This window comes from Polyodon spathula, chromosome 19 (assembly GCF_017654505.1).
Source record: "Polyodon spathula isolate WHYD16114869_AA chromosome 19, ASM1765450v1, whole genome shotgun sequence".
Lineage (NCBI taxonomy): Eukaryota > Metazoa > Chordata > Actinopteri > Acipenseriformes > Polyodontidae > Polyodon > Polyodon spathula.
In genome coordinates this window covers 7556343-7577316 of record NC_054552.1, presented here as the reverse complement: position 1 = coordinate 7577316, position 20974 = coordinate 7556343, and the positions used below count along the sequence as shown (strand labels likewise).

The 20974-nt window shown below is 36.8% G+C and overlaps 1 protein-coding gene across 9 annotated transcripts in view; it reads left to right on the top strand.

Moving 5' to 3' along the window:
* LOC121294929 (pleckstrin homology domain-containing family A member 7-like) overlaps positions 1–20974 on the top strand; it is a 114822-nt gene that overhangs the window by 10955 nt on the left and 82893 nt on the right. The window contains exon 1 of one of the 9 annotated variants that reach the window (XM_041219141.1): positions 8662–8873. The exons of 7 other annotated variants lie outside the window; for them this stretch is intronic. In XM_041219141.1, coding sequence (XP_041075075.1) covers positions 8680–8873 — 194 coding nt within the window. In that variant the 5' untranslated portion in view covers positions 8662–8679. Of the gene's footprint in view, positions 1–8661; positions 8874–15533; positions 15658–20974 lie in introns of those variants that run through there. One more of the 9 variants, XM_041219148.1, reaches the window with a different exon arrangement.

Sequence of the window (20974 nt, the reverse complement as noted above, 5' to 3'; positions counted from 1 at the left end):
AGACAATGCTTGGCTGGTTTAACGTCAATTCTTCCCTCCGATCTGAGCCCCCCATACCACTGCAGGAGGCAGCCGACAAAAACTCTGAAATCCTTTTCACTCATTCCCTTACCTGAAACATCCTCTTAACAATTTCTACATTTATTTTGGAATTGCTGTTACCTATACAAACAGCTTGATCTGAATCTACAGAACTGGTGGCAAAATGTTTTCGTAGCATACTGTCTGTTTTCACGCACCACCGTTTTATGATAATTTGATAACTGTGACACTATAGTCAGGGGGGGGGGGGAAGGGGAAGGGGAAGGGAAGATTGTCCTATGTATTTAGCATCCCTGAGTGGTTTCGAGGTTTGTTTTGTGTTATAAATTTATTATACAGTAGAAGTTCTCAAAAAGATGCAGGAGAATGAACCCGGTTTACAGCTTTTGTTTGTGTCCGTCAGTCCAACTGTTTTTCAAACTCAACACAATGAATTAAACTTGGTATTCAGACTCACTACCAACAGAGAAATAAAAAAAATGCATATATATATATTAGTGTGTGTTATCTTACTTTACATCGTTGGGTTCAACAAATGCAGGGGGAAAAGTGTGGAATAGCCTCCCCAAACGAAACTCACTCGCCGCTATGGCCTTCTGTTTCCTTTATTATGCTCATGTGAATGGTCAGCTTCTCACTTAAAACTGCCACAGTCTCTAGTTTCTCTACAAAGAATGGCTTACTTTCCTGCTGTTTACAGTAGACCTCCTTGTTACTAACAGTCAAAGAGGGATGAATGCCCTATTTAACATTTGCAACTCTGTTTACATTATAACATCGCTGTATAAAAATAGAAGTGACATTGCCTAGGCTATCCCAACAGGCTTAGTCCACCAACAGGTCAGTTATATATGTTGAGCCATTCAAAGTGCATCTGGTAGAAATATGACAGTCACTGTTATGAGGGATAACTGGACAATTCAAGAATCTCAAAGCAGTTCTATACAGTAGCTTGGAGAACAAATTGGAAATGTGGAAAAAGATTGACCACCATTGTATACGGAGAGGGAAGAATGTTGCCTCGACTGAATGATGTAGGTGTCAAGTCAATGTTGCAATAGAAATGACTTGATATTCTGCCCTGTGCCTAATAATGCTCTGCCCCTTGTCTACATCGCAATTCCTGATAGTTCTTCAAAAAGCCTCTTGAGTGGTTTTATCTCTGCTAATGCATGCAGAAGAATAACTAAACCGCCTTTTTTTTTAAAAAAAGCAGTATTAAGTGATCTGAGGTGGTTGACTGGTTTTAGATTCATCATGATTTACTTGGGGAAAACCAGAAAAGACACATTTAGGGGGCATGTTGTAAAGAGAACGTTTTAGACAAATGTGTGTTTAATAGTAGCTCGTACAGTCTTTTTTGTTTGTTTTTGTGTACTGGCGCATGGGTAATTACAGAGAGAGAGAGAGAGGGAGAAGGAGAACTTTGCAGTAACGTAATTTTCCTTCTGTAGCACGTTGACCTGACCAGCTTAGATTTTTAAGTTGCTAGTCAGTGACTTGACTTTTAAGTGTGCCTCCCAACTGTGCTTTTTATTGCCACCAAACAAGGGCTGAAAAGAACCTGTTTTGAGGCTTTTTATCAGGTACCAATAGAAGCCAGATATCGATTTCTGTCTGTTCAGTTTGCCAGAAAAAGAATTGGATTCAAGTTTGCTTCTTATGACAGTACTTCAAACCTGAAGACAGTACACATTTTATAAAAGCCCAAATTACAAATCGTGAAGGTGATAGAAAATACTTGCATTTCTGTAGAGAGTATCTGAGAGGGTAGAAATAACAGCAGCACACTTTGAGTAGTCATTACAGAAGCAGACCCAGGGGCTGAAAAAGGATATTAAACCTGTAAAATGATTCTCAACAGGAACCACATTAGAAAATGATCGTGAAATTCAAGAAAATGTAGACGACCTAAAGAATTTCAAATTCTATTCACTTGCTTGTTACTACTGTAGTTTCTGTAAAATTAATGTGACGTTTTGTTTTTTCTTATCGCAAAAAATGGTGAAGGACTTGTGGGAATAACTCCAACAAGAATTTCTCTTGGCTGTTCTGGGACAACCAACTTAACATAAGGGTTTTAGACATCTGCTTGCTTGCTTTCTAGATAAACAGTTAGAGAGGAACAAGGTGGTTTTTTGTGTTTGTTTTTGTTACGCCTGAATCAGAGCCATGCCTTGACCTGTATGTGTTAACGATGTGTAGTTAAGTTTCCAGTTCAGACAGAGGAAGCCACAGTTGGCTCTGGCTCTTTCTACAGAACCGCACCAATATGTGGTTTATTTTAAAACCAAACTTAAGTAATGTGTTTATTATTAAAAGGTCTTTACTGCCAAAATGTAATTTGCACCATTATTTGTATTAACAAGCATTGCAGGAGATACATTTTAGGAAGCTGGGCCAGTAAAACATTTTAATAAAGAAATAATTACATTCAGAAGTGTATGAATACTGTGGTATGTATTTATTTTTATACTAATATTCAGGAGAACTGTCATGTACAGTAGGAACTGGTGCCAAGCTGTCTTTGGTCAAGTTTTTGTTTCCACTAATCTCTGCTGTGAGGTTCTGTTGAACTGTTGTAAGTATATACTGTACAGGTACACTGTATTTGTTGCAGATTCTTACCTTTCCTGATTAACAGGTAAAGTAATTTTTGAATGACATGCTTTTAATCATCGTAATGGAAGCATAAATCGCTCAGCCAGTCATGCATGTCTTCAGTGCATTGGGCTTTCCGTTTATTTACATCATAAACATCGTCAAGGTAGATACAGTCCTGACATCAATAGGAGACTGCATGGAAAAGCAGTTGGCGTATGTCATGACCACTGTTCATAGCTTAGCAACATTTTTTGTTGTATGACATTACCGCACTGTGAAAACGTAGTACTTATTGATGGTAGAAGTGGTAAGTATTAGTCTGAGAACAGCAAGCCCCTTTAATTTCTTGTGTTTAGGTAGCCTAATAAAAGCCTGTCTGACTTGAACACATATGCTTCAGTTGTTCAGAACATGCATATTTTTTGTTTGTCATGTATCAAGTCTTTGTCTGTATGCATGACTAGGATTATTTGAATTGTGCAGAACAGGTTGTGTAAACCACAATCTTGGTATGAAACTGAACTTGTCGAAGACTCACTGCGACCAAGCAGTCTTATCTTAGCCACTTTCTTAGCTAATGGAACAGGCTTTTACAGGACTTGACAGGGCTCTTTATCTCCTCCTGTTTGAATGCATAGAACTTGCAAACTGTGGATTTCTACAGTCCACTGTCCTTCAACTTCTGAAAGCCATTGTTCTCTATCAGGGCTCTCTTACAAACTTTATAGTACTTTTAGTGGATTAATCTTATTTGTGCAATGCGGCTAAATCAATGAACACGTGTCTTACAAAATCATTCTTTTCCTCTTAATAACACAGGTGCCATATAGCAAGATCCTTGGGACCTGGCAAACATTTATGGTGCTGGTAAAACCTTATATTAAACCAACATAAGATACTATATATTTTAATGTGTCTAGCTTTATAGATTACAACAGCAACATCTTGTCAAACTGCCCTTTTTAAACAGTGGTTATTAAACCAGTTAAAGTATTGAATGTCTGGTTCCAAATTTGAGCCCCCAACATTTTAAATTGTTATCCATACAGCCATTTTCATGTGCACTTCCCTTTGTCCTGATTGTATGTTTTGTTCTTGTAAATAGCGGCCTATTTTAAAGAACTGAATTTGCATTTGTCACTATTCTCACAGAGTGTAGGAACAAGGAAGTAAAGCAGTAAGTAACTACATACATGTGATTTAAAGAAGCAATAACTTGCAACAGATATTTATTTATCTCTTTTTGGCATAAGTCTATACGTAAGGCTACAGAACTCCAGCCTTTATTTCATCTTGCCATTGTTCTATAAATTGGCCTCCAGAAGGTTATAACTGAGCATCACAACCTATGTCCAGGACTCTGCAGAGGTCAGCTTGAGCAATCGAGAGGAACGGTAGTTCCTCGCGCCAAGTTACAGCGAAGAGCGAGAACTGCCAGTGACTATCTATACAACATGGATAGTTTGTGTTTTCAGGGTGTTGGTGCAGCAAAAGTAAATCAGCTAAAAGCACCATTCCACATTTAATTTGTAGTTCTCAACACCCTTATGTGAAATGTAGAAAAAAAAAGTAAATACCTGTCATACAGTAAGAAATAGGTTGCCAAAGGAAGCTAAAAATGCCCGTCTCCTCCCGACATATTTTTTTTTCAGATTTTTGCAGACGCCAGGCACTTTAACCATGCATGTGTGTTTTACAGGACATCAGAGTTTAATGACAATTAGCGTATTTTGTCAACATGGAAATATACTGGGGAATGCAGTTGTTTTGACGTCTGTATCATGTATATTAAACAATTTATTGATATTTTAAAGTGGACTAGTCGCATGCATCATAGGCAAAAAGTAAATAAATAAAAATGGAAGACTGCAGGCACATTTATCCACGCATATGTATGTTACAGGACATCCAATTTTAATGACAATTAAGATGTTTTGTCAACATGGAAATATAGTAGGGAACGTATTTACTGTGATGTGTATATCATTTATATTAAATTATTTATTTATGTTTTAAAATGGAACATTTGCCTGCAAAATAATTACATAAATTACATAAAGAAGGTCTGGTGTACATGTGATTTGAACCTACACCCTTCAGTTTGCAAGCATGTTGTGTTAACTGCCAGTGCTACATGATTAGTTGAGAGAAGCACTATTTTGAAAGATTAAGTCAGCCAGCTGAGAATTCTCCAGACTTTGTTAAATTTTTTAGATTTGCCGAGCCTTTTGAACTAACTTGGCTTGTGTTTTTAATGGTTTAATCCTTGTTTCTTGTGCCTGAAAAACACAAGTCAAGTTAGTAGAAACAATTGGGGCAACCTTGGCCCCCATCACTTTGACAGTTGTGTCTGTTTGGTTCGTGCTGGGCAGGGTTGCCCCAATGGTGTCTTGAAACATAGCTGTGTTTTTGATATCTCTACGTTTTAAATGGCTGGGCACTTTTGATAACTTGGCGTTTATTCACATTTCCAATGTGTTTTTGTTTCAGATAATTATAATGGGAACTAAATAGTGTTGTGGCAGATGCCTTGTCTTCACTTGAGTTAAAGTGAAAGTAAATTCTGGAAACTAAATGGCATACTGATAAAGGACTTGCTGCTGAGCTAATGGCAGGAGATAAAATATATTTAAGGATTGGGTATTACCCCTAACTGATACAAGCTCACAGACATTGAAGAAGTCCCATGTAAGCACCGAGTATTGAAGTTAAACTATCCACAGTTATATGCTTTTCCTGCTGGAGATTGCTTTGTGATGGAACTCAGGGCTGGTGTTGGGAAGACAGTTTTTACTATGTGCTCATACCTTTGTATGTGGTTGAGATCTTGTTCGATCAGTGAATGCCAGACCCAAGACTTTCTATTTAAGCTGCCTGTTTTTTAAAGGTATTTGATCAAACCCTTAACTGATTGAACTTGTGTTTTTTTTTTTTTTAACAAAGACTACTAATTCATTGCAATGTGTTATCCCTGAGTACTGTAATCTAACATATTCCTTAGAAAATGGAGATTCAATGGAAGCATATCTCGATGCACTACAGTACTTAAACTGTTGCAATTATACGTGTATTGAAAAAGAAAATATTTACCTCCGTAGAGCTTTTATAAAGCTGTACTGTATATTGCTTTGCATGATTGCAGTTTACACAAAGGCGTAGGCAAATTGTATGAAATAGAAGCTTTTGAATCCACAGTGTTGCCATATTCAAATGAGTAGCATCAATCATACAATCGCTTTGTGCAGTGCAAATTACAATGGGAATGAGTAATCTTTTAGGTTATAGAAAACCTTTAATAATGTATCCCTTTTGATTTTTCAACCCAAAAGTAATTTTTAAGCATCAAAACTAAAAGGTATGAAATTGGTCTTGCCTACCAGTAAAAAATACAGCTCCGCAGTAGGCCTGGGGGTGATGAAATACAGTAGTTCACCCCAGTGATGGTGTCCTGCAATGGAATTAAAAAGTAATATTTGGGAACCAAGGGGTTAATCCCTCAAGGTCATACCATATTCACGTCAATTCCTGCAGAAAAAAAAGGGATTTCAGGTGACCCGCTTGCACTAAACTAGTCTTTGGCTTCGCTCACGTGCATCAACTGGTTTTATTCATTCTGCAGGAGAAATAGGTGATTTGACTAATTTACTTTGCAAACTTATTCTGTGCTCATTTGGCAGACTGTTACTGTAAGTTGTGAAGACGCCACCAACTGGTGTCAGCCAGCTGTTTGCAATTTCTTCTCTTTCATTCAGTGTTGAGTTAGAGGCCAGACAATTAAAAAGCATGTGATCAATCTTGATAGCAGATTGCTTTGCCATGCCTGGTTAATAATTTCCTCTATGTAAGGAAATTGTCTGCAATATAGCAACAATAGGAAAGGGCCTCTAAAGGGGGTTCACGGTTTCTGTTTCCAAGCTCTGTAGCACTTACGTTACCTACACACACGGGCTAAATGCAGTTGTGAGTTCACCTTTTGCTCTTAATGCAGTTTGTATACACACAGTACAGTTACAAATGGCAACAACAACAACACTAGTTAATCCTGTTCGGAACAAGTATGGAGTGTGGTTATTAATTCAGTTGGGTTAGTTAATGCGCACTAACTGTGTGTGTGTGTGTGTGTGTGTGTGTGTGTGTGTGTGTGTGTATTACAACTGCACTAACACAACCACAGGTGGTGCTCAGTGGATTTCTGTGCAACTAATGATGTCATTGTTTAATCAGACATTTCCGTGTCATGAACATGGCTAAACAAAATATATAGGTGCAAAGTTGATTTTGTAATATTGATGAATAGTAAATTTATAACAATGGTAAATAGTGCATACATAAAGTACACTTTTTAAATTTAAGACTACAGTTGTATAATATTTTTATGTAAGAGAAAAATATATATTTTGGTTTCACAACTTAAATAAAACAATATGGGACAATTTGTAGCCCCAAACGCCACAGTGTGACCACAACTCATTTTTTCCACCAATACCGAAAGTCTCATCTGTGTGTTTTGTCACTGCATACATTTTTAATCCAGCCATTTGGAAACCACTCAAGTCGTTCCCACCAGCTTTCTGGTTGGAAGATCACCCAAATGTTTTGATCTACCGTCATGGTTCTGCAGATCGTCATCTCCGCTGGTTTTGCAGAAAAGAGCATAGCTGTGCTTGACGAACTCTTGATTGATTACGTGCAGTATATTCAAAAGCATAAACAAAAACAGCCTCCATGTTGTCACACAAAACCTCACGATCGGCATGTAATGATGGCCTGAGTGCAGTGGTTTGTTTAAACGGGGAGTGCACTCACTTCAGTAATGAAAGGTGTGCGTGTGTACAACAAACAAACACAGCGAGTGCTGCTTGTAAATGCGGTGCAGTGTGTGTACGTAGCCTAAAAACAAAAGAAGAAACATTTTCAATTCTGACACATGAAAATGATTTAAAGTCTTAGCCTAATCAAGTGCTTTTGTTCTCTTTGGTTACCAATGGGGGTTCCAAACAGACATGAAAATAAAGCCGAAACTTCATAGAAATGATTTCTTCATGATGGGTGTTGGTGCTAAAGCAGAAGCAGTAATGTCAGAGGTCTGCCAGGAGGGGACAATCTTATGGGGAGCAGGGGGGCAGTGTTGGAGCAACTCTCCTTTCCACTTCAACCCTTGGACTTTGTTATTTTTTTCACCACTGTTATAAAGCAGGTGCAGCAAACTCGTAACAGCCGCGCACCACTTTCCGCTATGTTTGTCTCAAATGTGCGTTTTTGGAAAGAAAAACACAAGTTGTAGTAGTTGTGTCTTTTTTCATTTTAAATAAGGTCTTTGGTACAACACTAAACATCTCTTTTTGCAAGCCATGCTTTCAGATAGCGTCACGCTTCCTTGTTCATTTAATCTAGAGGGTGAAATTGCTTGCAAGGTGTACACTTTTAAACTGTTTCACCATCTAGACTGAAAATAATTTGTAATAACGAACGCTACTGTAATCCATATAATACCTAGAATGGTAAAGTAGGCATGTTTGCAGTGGCAGCACTTTCTTTGGAATTTTTTTTTTTTGCCAGGTTATTGGTCCTGATAAAGTCAACTCTTACTGTCTTAGTTTTGATCCTTTTGAAAGGGCTGTAGCCTAATGATAAAGGACATTTTGATGAAAAAGAGTGTTATCAATATCGTCATCATAAAAATAAATCCCTTAGTGGAAATCTGAAATGTAAATTTGAAAGGTGTAATGAGATGGTGTTATTATTTTCCTTCAATAGGAGTAAATTATATTTAATATATTTTATATCCTGATGGATGCATCACATTTAATTCTCATCAAACCAACAAGGAGATGACAAGATAAAACAATAATAATAATAAAAAAAAAACTAAACAAAGGCAGTATTGATACCCACAGTGGGTGGGCTTGGCTTGTACTGGGACATTGTAGACATTCCATTAGTCAGGGTGGGTTGTGATATATAACCCAGAGCCTTCAGTGAATAAATTAGCATTCTCACCCAAGATGACCATAATCATGTACGCTGTACAGAATGGAACAGTCTTCAGAGAGACGACCAAAAAGAAAATCCTCAGGAAAACGAAGCAGATGCTATGGCAGGTGTAGATTAGGGACCTGTTGGAGCTACCTTGTTTGGAGGTGCCTGAAAAGACCAAAACCTAATTACAAACAGGGGCTAGCTAGAATAGACAAAAAGAGGCATCCTGTTGTTGTAAAGGGGTTGAGGTAAGTCTATGAACAATCAATAACATTTTAGCCTTTTACAGGCTGCGATTTGATGCTTCGTTGTTATTGCTTTTGATATTGTAAACCGCTTTATGGGATCGTTCTGTTCTAAATTCTGTTTAAGTAAATGGTATAAAAAAAGGGTGCCGAACGTTATGTTCAAATATGCTCGTCAAGATGCTTCATGCTTCATGCTCCAGTTCTATGCTTGCAAAAAGGTAATGCCAGTTTTTATCAAGACTGTGCATAACAGCACAGAAAAAGTCAAAACACAATTCCCCGATTTATCCATTAAAACAAATTGTATAAAGCTGTTACTAGAGCTATACTGTATTATAGGGGTTTTTAAAAGTATTGTTAAGGTGTGTATATACTGTTTTTTTTTTTTTTTTTTTTTTTTAAAACATATAACCAGGGAGCAAACCACTTATGCAGTTGTGATTAAGGAAGTACATTTATGCATTTATTGAGAGCATCAGTCTTCGGATAAATATGGAGGTACCAGTCTGCTGTTCTGTAGCTTTCAGTTATTTTGCGTGTAGCTGTTTGGATGTACTGTACAATACTGCAGGTGGTAGTGATCTACTGGGATACTAAATGTTCAGATTATAGTTGTGACAGAGAATATGTATGTTAATGACATGTTTGTTTTAAAAAGTTACTCGAACTGTTAAACTATTTCCTTTGCAGTGATTACAGTTTCACATGTGCTTTTTAAATTGATTTTCCTTATTTATGACATATTTAATCCTTAATTGTTAACATTTATTAACAAATGGTACATTAAAACATTTTTTTAATGAGTACAGTTGACTTATCTGGTGGGGGGGGAGGGGGGGGGGAGTTGCTTTACATTTGAGCCAATAATATACATTGTTTCAGCCCAACTTGTTGTATTCTGACTTAACACTGTTGTGAATAAACACCATCAGATAAATGAATATTTCTAGTACTGCTAACTTTTAAATAACTTAAGATGTACAACTTTACATCGCTCTTCAAACTGTATAACTATGCCAAAACTGAGAGTAAGCAATGTGTCGAAGTCTAATTATGACATTTTTAAGATGGTTCATAATACTGAATTTATGTTCTTAAACATACAGGTGTCTTCAGTCAATATAAACACGGATAGATTTAAATACCAGCATCTTTTAAATCATTAAAATGGCAATTTTTGTAAATCATTTTACAAATAGAAATAATAATTAGATTTTCAGACCCATATTGCATAGGGCCCTGTATTAAATTTAACAGAAGTATTTGCATCAAACACTGTATAGAGCAATTGAAAAGACCCCAAAGCATTCACTCACCTTGCTTCACTGAAAATTGTCCAGCAGTGATTTTTATTTCTGCAAAACTGAGATTTAATGCTCAAGGCCAATTCTGAGTTTAAACAAAGGCATACTGTATCTTCAGCAACATAACCACTGACCTTATGTGTTTGTTGAATACAGCAGATTAATAATGCAGCCATGTTCAGAAAAACTGCAGTAGCTCATTGGTGTCTGGCTTACATTAGGGACACAGATGGTTCTACTAAGATTATCCATTGTTTAGCGTGTTGCTTTTTTGAAATTATGTAACAGTGTATAAAACAAAGGAACAAGAAGATAAAATGAACAATTGTATTAACATGTTTATTATAACTTATAGAAGTCTTGTTAACTGTAGCGGGATGCTCAAAGTCTAAAGACACATGTTTGTGGATCAAAGTGTGATGCAGTCAGTCAAGCTCCTTCAGCTGTTTGTGTGTCAGAAACACCAGCATTACAAATGGAATAGATTCATCTGCTGTACATAGACTGGATGCATCCATTTTTATTCTATTTGTATATTATTAAATGTGTTGCTTGGTATTGAAAAGGAAACTGTAGTAGTTTATACAGTAGACAAGGCTGTATGAAGAGTCCAGGTGGAGATACAGGCATCCCTGTGTGTTTGCACTTGAGAGAGTCATACCATGACTACAGTTGAATATGCACTGGCAATTTCAAAGCAGCCATGCTTTGCGAATGTTTTACATGGAAATACAGGATTTTACTAAACGCAGTAAAACACAGTATCAAAAAAGGACACATTTCACCTTGAGGAAAACATTCCGCTATGTAAAATTAAAACGGGTTTTTCCAAATGGATGAATGTGTTTGTAAATCATTTTTTAGCATCATTGTAAAGTTTTGTATGCAGAGTACCAAATCATTTTTTCTTTGATTGTAATATAACATAACACAATGTATGAAGGCGCCAGCAGAATTATTAATCTACTTGATTGTTGATTTGATCAGCCTACACCCCCCAGGGATAAGCCACAGCTTGATTTTATTGGAACATTTTACACTGTTCGTCCATTATTGCATATAACCACCTTTTCTATAGTTATCCACAGAATACTGCAAAAAATCTGTGTTTGATGCAATCCAGGTGCATTCTAGTACTGTAAAATCCCCTCCCCCGTGTATGTATGCTTTGTCTTGAAAGGCTTTATGTTAGCATGCTTTTTATGTTTCCTTATATAGGTTGAAAGGTTATCACCTTTCTTCTATAAATCTCAATGATGATTGTTAAATGACATTTCATGGATCCCTACCCATTAACTGTAGCTCCGAGCGTCCTGCATGCAGAAACCCAGAGATGGAACCTTCTACCCTTCTGTGTGTGTAAACATAATTATGAATTTCCTTTTTAGATGTCCTGTCTGATCATTTTTTATTTTATTTGTTTATTTTTATTTCATCTGTACATAAAGCACTTTAATTTATGTATTCAAATCTCAAAAGCCAGACAGGTTAAGGGTTAATCTACTGTCATGGAAGTCTGGTTTTAACAAATAAGAACTGACACACAAAGAATAGCTTGGAATTAACAGTACTGTACCGCTCCTGTGAGACTGCTTTCTCATTACAATCATTTCCATATGGATGTATCTGGAGTGGAGGACACCAGGATATTTAGTAAGCAAACACTTTGTTACTGTATATTATTCTTAAACGGGGGTATATATTGGTATTGGTGTAAAGGGAGATCTGGATTTCCCAAGATTAAATTATCCTCACAAGTGTTGCAGCATCCCGTCGGAATCTAGATCTCCCTTTGCACACCGACATCAAATCCCCGCCACTCTCCCGTCTGAAGTTGAGCCGGCCGTTCTGGACACATGCCTCGACTCTTCGATCGGCTGGAAAGGACCCCGCCACCCAATGGTGCGAGATATAGATAAACAGTGTTGTCCCAAACAAGGACCTTATCGGGATCAGACGAAGGAACAGCCTGGTTTCTCCTTGCCCCGATGACAGTGGACCGCTCTCAACCACATCCCAACAACGCATTGGAGGTGTGGGTATGTCTTCCAGAAATGGAAGATCAAGGACTCGGCGAGCTGCGAATGCGGTGATGTGCAAAGCGTCAGGCAACTCAATGATGGTTGCCCAGTACACACGGATTCTGGGTTTACCAGAGGAATGATTAAAAACTGGAACGATTTATTGTAATGTTACTATGGTGATTCTCATTGGTCTGACAGGTATCTCTTTATGAAGGGAAAAGGTCATGTTTTCAATTGTGAATCTCTTTTAAAACTTTTAACCCCAAATGTTACATAAAAGAAGGGATTTTAGGGGCCTTTAAAGGCTATATGGGACAGCCTGTTGAAGGTGCTTTTATTTTTATGTTGTCCCGCTGGTACTAGGTCAGAGCTGCAGCACTGGATTGTACCAGGCAGTGCCAGCCTCTTACACTGGTGGAGGAAAAGCTAAAAATATGGTTGAAAATAAATTTGCAAAGTGAGCAATGCTGAACGTGATTGCTATACTGTATACGTGTTGTAACTATGTTAAGTTTTCTTTTGAATGTGAGCTGTTGATAATTAGACCAAAAAAGACTATAATGCATTTATCACGTCAGCTACATTATTCACAGTTATCTGTGAATAAAAAAAGGTTACCTGATTATATTTTAATTGTGAATCAGAATTCCATGTTTTGGGTCAATTTAAGTTTTGAAGCAAAATATCTCTTAAGTAGTACAAAATGAATGACATCAAGGAGAGAAATTATATTTTAGAAGGTTGTTCATGAAGAATTTAGTGCTTACCTAATTTTATATTTGTGTTAAGTCGTTTTTACTGGGACATATTACAGAGTTACGTCTGAATTCTTTTATTCGTAAAACATGCTTTGTTCAGTAGTTTGTTTCTTCAAGGATGGGCATCTCAGACTATCCAGTAGTTTTCAGAATATGGAAACTCAAGGGGTTAGAAGTTTATTAGGTTATTAATTTTTTCCCGTTCTTAAATAAAACACTAAATGTAAAACAAAAGGAGCTAGATTCTCAAAGGTCTTTTACTCCAGATTGTCATTGGCTTATTCAGAAAGGAAAAATGCACCCAACAAAATTACCAAACCACTAATAAACTGGAAACTAGGCTTATAACTTAGTTTCTGTGATTCAACAAATTTGGGGTGAAACGATTTGGTTTAAGCATCACACATTTTTAATACCGTACACATGTTGGGTTTGAATTTCACTGGTTATCCACAGTGCCGGGTAGAGCACAGTTAACTGCAGTGTCTTTGTTGTGTACTCTTGTTTACTGTAAACTCGGCTGAGCCTGCGGTTTTGCTCAAGCCCCTAATACCGTGCAGATCCAAATCACTTGCCTTCACTTCTGACCCTGGCTGAAATTGAGAACGTGACCTACAGGTCAAAAACACCATATTCCACTGTCATCAACTTGCCTCCATTACCCTCTTTCGCCTTTTTTTTTTATTTCTTGAATTATTTATGGATCTTTTTTCAAAGGCCCGGGAGCAGATAAGTGACACCTGCAGAGGTTGAAATGCCTGCCCTACCTTTTACATTTTTTTTTGCTATTTTCAAGCCATTTATTATTTCCAATTGTACATTGCAAAAGAAGAATTGCAGTTATATTTATAAAATAGGAAATAAACAGCAAAGGTATTTCAGTAAAGACCGTGTTGTTAGAATGATGTTTCCTTATTTTGTTACTTCAAAAAGTTTTCACTCCAAAGTACAACCTCCTGGTGTATCTGATGTTCCATCCTGTGTTCTGTTGCGTTGCCATCAACAGAACTGCAAGTTTAAGATCTGTCACTGTTTTGAGGCACCAAGGCTGGAGTAATCAGGAGTACAAATCAACTGTGTTCCAGAGCTATAGCTGGCATTAGGTTATGACATCAAAGTTCTGAATAGCATTCGCTGGTGGAAAGTCAAACTTTGTTCACTTAATTGATAGCTTTTCTTTGCTGCCAAGTGTTGTTGACGATGGGACTGGTGACTGAAGCAGAAGTACACAGGGAGTTGTAATTGTGTAGTCCAGCCAGCAGGTACTGCTGTTGAATCTGCTACATGAAAACTTTAGTCTTTCCGTAGTCTGCCCCATTACCTTAAATACATGAAAAGAAAATATATTTCGGAAGTTGTCGTATTGGCAAGTTTCTGCACCCTGTAGCTTGTAAGTCTTAATTGCAGAAGGGCTTGCACTCTGTTTTATTATGACAGAAAAGTTGTTGAATACATATTGTACTAATCTCTGGGTATATGGAGGCTGTTTTCCTTGCCATTTGACTCGCCTGACGCTTGCCATTTTAGAGGTACGCATGTATACAGTTAACTTTTTAAAATTTTATTAAGGTTACTACACTACTTACCACAAATCCATTACTCTGCCTTCTAGAATCCATCACTGCTAAAATTGCAATGTGGTAAAATTACCAAACTTTTGAATTCGGTAAATCTTCAATATCTCAAAATTGACAAAGAATATGCAACTGGTTTTTCTATATTTGATAGGATCTGCAGACCCAGTTTATATAAAATAAATTACTACATGAACATAAATAATTTTAAAATATTGGCATCCTGTTAGTTCACAAATCATTTGGACTGCTGAAGTATTTCATTAAAGTCTAGCAAATACATTTCTTATGCTGCTTTAAAATCAGGATAAATTGTAGAAAAGATGCATTGAAGTTAGTTTAATATTCTGTGCGCTTGGAGTCCTGGCAACTGCTCTGAAGGCTCAGTCCTAAGTTGAACAGGGTCTTGTCAAAGTGAAACAAGGTCAACTTCTAACGCTGATGCAACGTGACATCACTGAAGATGGCAGGAGCCTTACTGTAACGTGAGCAAGTGGCTTTGTGTTGGAAAAAAGATAACAGGCTGATCCTTTGGTAAACATTTTGGACTTAAGACTGTTTCATCATGTTCCATATACAAAAAGTAGTGCTTGTAAGGTAATTTCCAGAGTTGCACTGCAGTGAGAGCAGAATTATAAAAATAAGTTATTTGTTATTGAAACATGCTTTTTAATTATTATTATTATTATTATTATTATTATTATTATTATTATTATTATTATTATTAGGGCAATCAATATAAGAGTCAGTGAAGATTAAGAGTTGAAATGAAACTATTTCTGTTTGCGTTCTTTGCAGACATTGAGGACTGTCCATGTAAAAATATATTTTTGGCACAAGGCAATACTGCTGGCATCTGACATCAGCAACATACTGTGGCTGCCTAACTAAGCGTTTTCAGAGGAACTGGGTTAGTTTTGCTTATGGAACACTGTGGCGCCTGTCCCACAGTCTGGAACTACAGTAAATTCTAAATTGAATATCCCAGAAGAAAGGCTTCCTTGCTTGCTGTGCCCTTCTGGGAGTATATTGAATTGGTGAACTAGGACCCTTTGTTTGGGCAGCAGACAAAGGAAACCTGAAGCGATTTTACTGAAAGACTAGACCAGTGGTTTGGGGTTCAGGTAAGAGGTGAATTGAAAAGTCATGAACTTGCAACAAGAAACCATTGGATTGGAGTTTTTTTTTGTTTGTTTTTTTTTGTGTAAAATATCTGCTTACTACCTGTCGGTTTTGCTTTTACTTTTAAAATTTTAAAAAAACTGCTGTAACTGAAGTATTTGCTATAAATAGTGCAATACTGTATTTGGTAAAATCATGAAAATTGCTCAAACATCCCATCTATTTGTAATGTGCTGTATATTTTGTCATGCTCTTGGTTTGGCTTTTTTGGCACATTAATAACTTACTGTGAGTTTAACGAGAGAGGACTAAATTGTTTTATTAAAGCTTTGTACCAGACCTTCTTCAAATTAAAAATAAGTAAAACTTCCCTTAACGACTCTTAACATCCTTTCACTAGTACTGTGATTTTAAAAGTATAACAAAAATGTAATATTCTTGTGCAAACATGGTTTACTGCACTAAGTCAGAGATCTGACAGTTCAACTGACCAATTTCTGTATTTTTGTGTATAAAGTAATCCCTTTCAATAAAAGTATTGCAGCGATTTGAATGCAGCAGTAATTTGATGTTACTACACAATACCAATACATTGTATTGTATTTTTACATCCATAAGTTCAAATCACTCAATCAAAATCCTATGGTAAAATAGTCAAGTAGACATATTTCGGCTATTGCTATCTTCATTCAGTCAGCTGCAGCATTACCACTCAATCCACTATTTTCTCTTTAGCGTGGTGCAATACTTTTAAGTCGCCACAAGGCATGGTCCTGCAGTTTCTAGAATTCTGTTCTCCATACTGTCATTTTAGTGACCTTCAGTCCATCACCATTCCTGTGGGTTGATTGATGGCAGTGCTAGAGCGATCCCCCTCCCCCTCCTCATTTTATTTTTAACTGGATGTTAACCAGACCTGATTTGAAGGATGGCTGGATTCTGTGCCCCTTTGTGTTTATCAAGAAGGTGACTGTTGAAGTGCTCCAGCATTCAAGTTTAGAAAAGGACTTGGTGTTAGAAGTACAGCGAGATTAGATAAAATGTCTTACATTTTTAATAGGAAACAGAAAGCACATATATTTTAATCTTTATATATATATATATATATATATTGTTGTATGCTTTATAAATGTACAGTACTTTAACACTAAAAAAAGCAACAATGTACATTCTGTTTTTATATATCAATTGCTGTTTTTGCTTTTCATAGGTTTAGGTTTATGAACCTTCATTGTTTTATAGAAATATTGCTTGCTCTAGCTCTGTTACAACAGTTTATAACTGATAAACTGTTTTGAGATAGATGTTAAATATTATGGAAACTTATCTGGTAAATGTAACTTTTTGACCAGTTACTTAACTACTGTACAGTATTTTGTTTTAGCAGTAATTTTAGAAAATCTCCACGTACAATGTCAATACTTAATTTAATTCAGAGACCATTTGAGATACTGACTTCATATTTGCAGGCTATAAACACTGCATGTAACTATGCCAGGAACATTTACCTCTAACCAAGTATAGATGCTGTATGGAGATCATGCGACTATAAATTTGAAAACACACTTTTTCTACATCCATTTTGTTTCCTATTCACAAACCAGAGGTGTCATTCTTTTTGCACCACAATGGGGTTGTGGTTAAGTTGTGGCGGTCAACCCACAGTCTCAGAATATTGCCTGAGCTGTCTGTGCAGATTGGGGTTTGCGGTCTCAAAATGTTGTTTGGGAGAAATGCCAATGCTTTGTTGCAGTCTGAAAAGTGTTTCTTTTTTTTTTCTAGTGTAAAACTGTCAGCAGGCCAGCCTGACTTGTCTGGTATAAACAGCGCACAGTAGTAGCCCAGTGTTCCACAGCCCAGCCATTTCAATACTGTTACAATAAATGAACATAAACATGTTAAGGCTTCTCCAAAGGCTTGCTAAATAAATCGGCAAGCATCCCTAGGTCTGCCGTCGCCGATGTGAGGAATTGCTAACATGAGTTGTAAAACATTATTTGGATGTTCCTTAGTGGGGTATAATGTAGGCTCCAGTATGGGAACTTTTTCACCCCATTAGCGGACCAAGCTCACATTTAATTAAACTTATTTATTTGTATTTATTACACTATACTAACAATTAGTTTGCCTTCTTACACACCACGTGGTGGTCTTAACTTGCCAACCTGTGTTTTTTGGCTTGTGTACTTTGTGACATGGGGGATACTTCGTATTTGATCACAGAAACACACATTTGTAGTTTGCTTGTTTATAATCACATTTTTCTTTAGCACCATCCTGACAGTGAGTTTGACATAAGGATTGCAAATTCATTAGATACAGTAAAGTAGATATTTCTTCAAAGAAACATGTTTGGCAATGGAACTGCAACGTTGGGGTTTATAGTATGATAATTAAAATGACCAGCCCCGATTTTTTTTATTGGCACATTTTGCGATTGTAACCAAGAGAATGTGTCTATTTGCTGTTTTCTCCTGGAATGACCTCTAGCTGAGCTAAGCCAACTTAGAGTATGTTTAGCACTGAATATCGATTTCATCATAATTACAGCATTGCTTTCAGCTTTGATTGAACGGCTTGGTCATTTTCTATGGCTAGAATATTATTGTGTGGCTAATCTAATGACTAAGACGTTAATGACCTACCTGCAGCAAAGGCAAATGGATGCAATTAATTTAACTTCTGCAACGGCCAAAAGTCCCTCTTCATGAGGCAAATCCTTGTTTTAATCATAGCGAAGTATGATAAATGAAAACACATTTTTCCAGCTTATATTTGACAAGCCTGTTTTAAAAATCACACAGCGCAGTATGTCTACTTTTAAAGTCTGCTCATCTTTTAAACATGTATTCTATTTTAAATGGGTATTTTAATGTAGGTTTGATCGAAACTTCAGTGAAATTGAAAAATAAGGTTTAGTGTCTATTTGTAAAATGGCACAGATTTATTTTCCTTTTTGCATATGTATGCATAATGCAGTTTGGCTGTTCGAACAAAGAAACAGTTATTGGAGGGGAATATGCCTTATCATTGAGATTGTTACAAGGTTATTCTGTAAACAATCACTCTGCACAACTGAGAAGCAGTTGCACTGCCCTGCCTAAGGAGCTACTGCTGGCCCTATTCCTGTAACCTAAATAAGTCAGCAAGAGTGACAGACAGCAAAAGCAGGGACATCAAAGGTGTCAATTTCAAGAACAACTGGTTTATTGTTGTGAACATTAATGTCAACAATGAAAAACAAAATACAAATGAGTATAGAACAGATAAAGAAAACAGATATAACAATAATCATAAGGAAGAAAACAAATTTTCGGGGAACAGGTAAGTGTGTAGAAGTATAGGTATGTAGGAAAGTAAAGTGAACAAAACAGAAGGCCAAAAAAAATTAAAAAAAACACCACCACAAAAGAGAAATGGGTGTAGTGTCTGGTGGGCCTCAAATAAACCCACACACCCAAACACAAAAACAATGCACAGACAGACAGAGAAAGATAGAGGTGAATGAAATAGTTACTGATGGAAAACAATTACAAAAGACAGTCTTGATGGCAATGAATGATGAGTGAAGATTTAGCCTAAACAAGACCAGCAGAGCAGGGTAATTTAAAACCAAAAAATACAGGAAACAAAGCATCAAATTAAAGTAGAAAAAATCCAAACAAACAGAAAAGGAGTGATCTCACCAACTGATAAAGAAGTCCAGAAAGAGTCCAGTACTGATGGCGATGGTGGCAGGTTGATGAAAAAGGGACAACGTTGAAAATGAGTTTGTCCAGTAGGGTTGAGTTCAATGGTGAACAGCTGTTTGGAAAAAAATCAGGACTATCAGGAAAAAATGGAGACTGAACACACAAAACAACAAACACTAAACAGACCTTGAAAAACCTTGTTAAACTTAAACAAGTAGCAGTTAAAACAAAATCAGAGTTTATACAAAGTGAGAGTCAAGGAAAGAAAATACTGTTGTGATTATAGATTCCTCAAGAGCAAGGGAGTCACCCTCCAGCACTAATCGGCCAAGCTTTAGTGCAGGTGGTGGCTTCTAAGTAGCTCTGAGGTTGGAGGAGTGGATATTTGAATGAGACAATGGGGAGAGAGGATGAACAGCGGGTGGTTGCAAGGAATTATGGGAAATTAAGTTTTAACCTGGCCACATTAAAGGGACAGGTGGGTGAGACTTGCACCCACATTTATGTAGCATGGGAATTGCTACAACCTTAACATAAGTTTGCTGTTTTGATTCTCCTAACTATTTCAGCCAACAGAAACTGGATTATTGCTGTCATAGAGATACATTAGTGAATGATTAATTGTTGCCCTTTGATTTCATTGACATTGTTAACTTAAACAGATTGAGGCTTGTCATTGACAAACTCTTGCCATTTATTCTCCTTTTGCTGTTAAAACTAACATTAGTCTCTTCAGTGCAGTTTTAAATGCCTCCATAAGAATCTTCAATTACCCAGTTAATACGTATTGAGAAAATTTGTTGCCTTGCTTCCAGATTTAATCCAGTACAGGGGATCACTTTTTTCTGTAATACAGTATATTTGTAATTCCACACTCCAATATGGTTATGGTTTTGTTTAATAATAGATGACCAGTTTTGGAATAAACAGTATTATTTTGTCACTAAAGACAACAGGGTAAAAAAATAAGAAAGCTATAAACCATAATAAACTGCACTGCTGTAGAATTGATTTACTTTGGTCCAGGGCATTGTCAGTTTACTTTAAATATTTTGAGGTGAACTGTAGATTGGAAGGTTAAACACATAGTTGTAATGGCACGACTGCTGCTTCACTGTTGTGTGATGATATGTTGCTAGCTATAGATTCAAATAACTACTCCATATGTCCTCCTGATGTGCGATGGTCAAGGCTGAAGATCCTTTAAAGAATATTCAGTATCAACTGTGGACCAGATACACTTTGTGTCATTCACAACATTGCTTAAACAGTGAGAAAGGCATCAGATATATTAATTTAGGTGGCTGTTATTGTACTAGTAGCTTCTTTAGGACCAAATTAATATTTCTGATCATTGCATGGAAGAATAAGCTTAAAAATGACTTTTGCAAGGCTATTAAGAGGACTTACTAGCTAATCTCGTTTAATAATGACACTGACTGGGGCTTGTAAAAAATCTCCTTCTAGCTGTTGATAACTTAATAACTACAACTACAGAGCTTGCGTTCGTCTTTTGAACCTTATGGTTTGCGGTTCGCATCCAGCCTTTGCCTTGCCGTTCAATTCAATGGGCTGAGATTTCACAGTGACGTCCTATAGGAAGAATCCTGAGCCCTGTGGTTGAAAC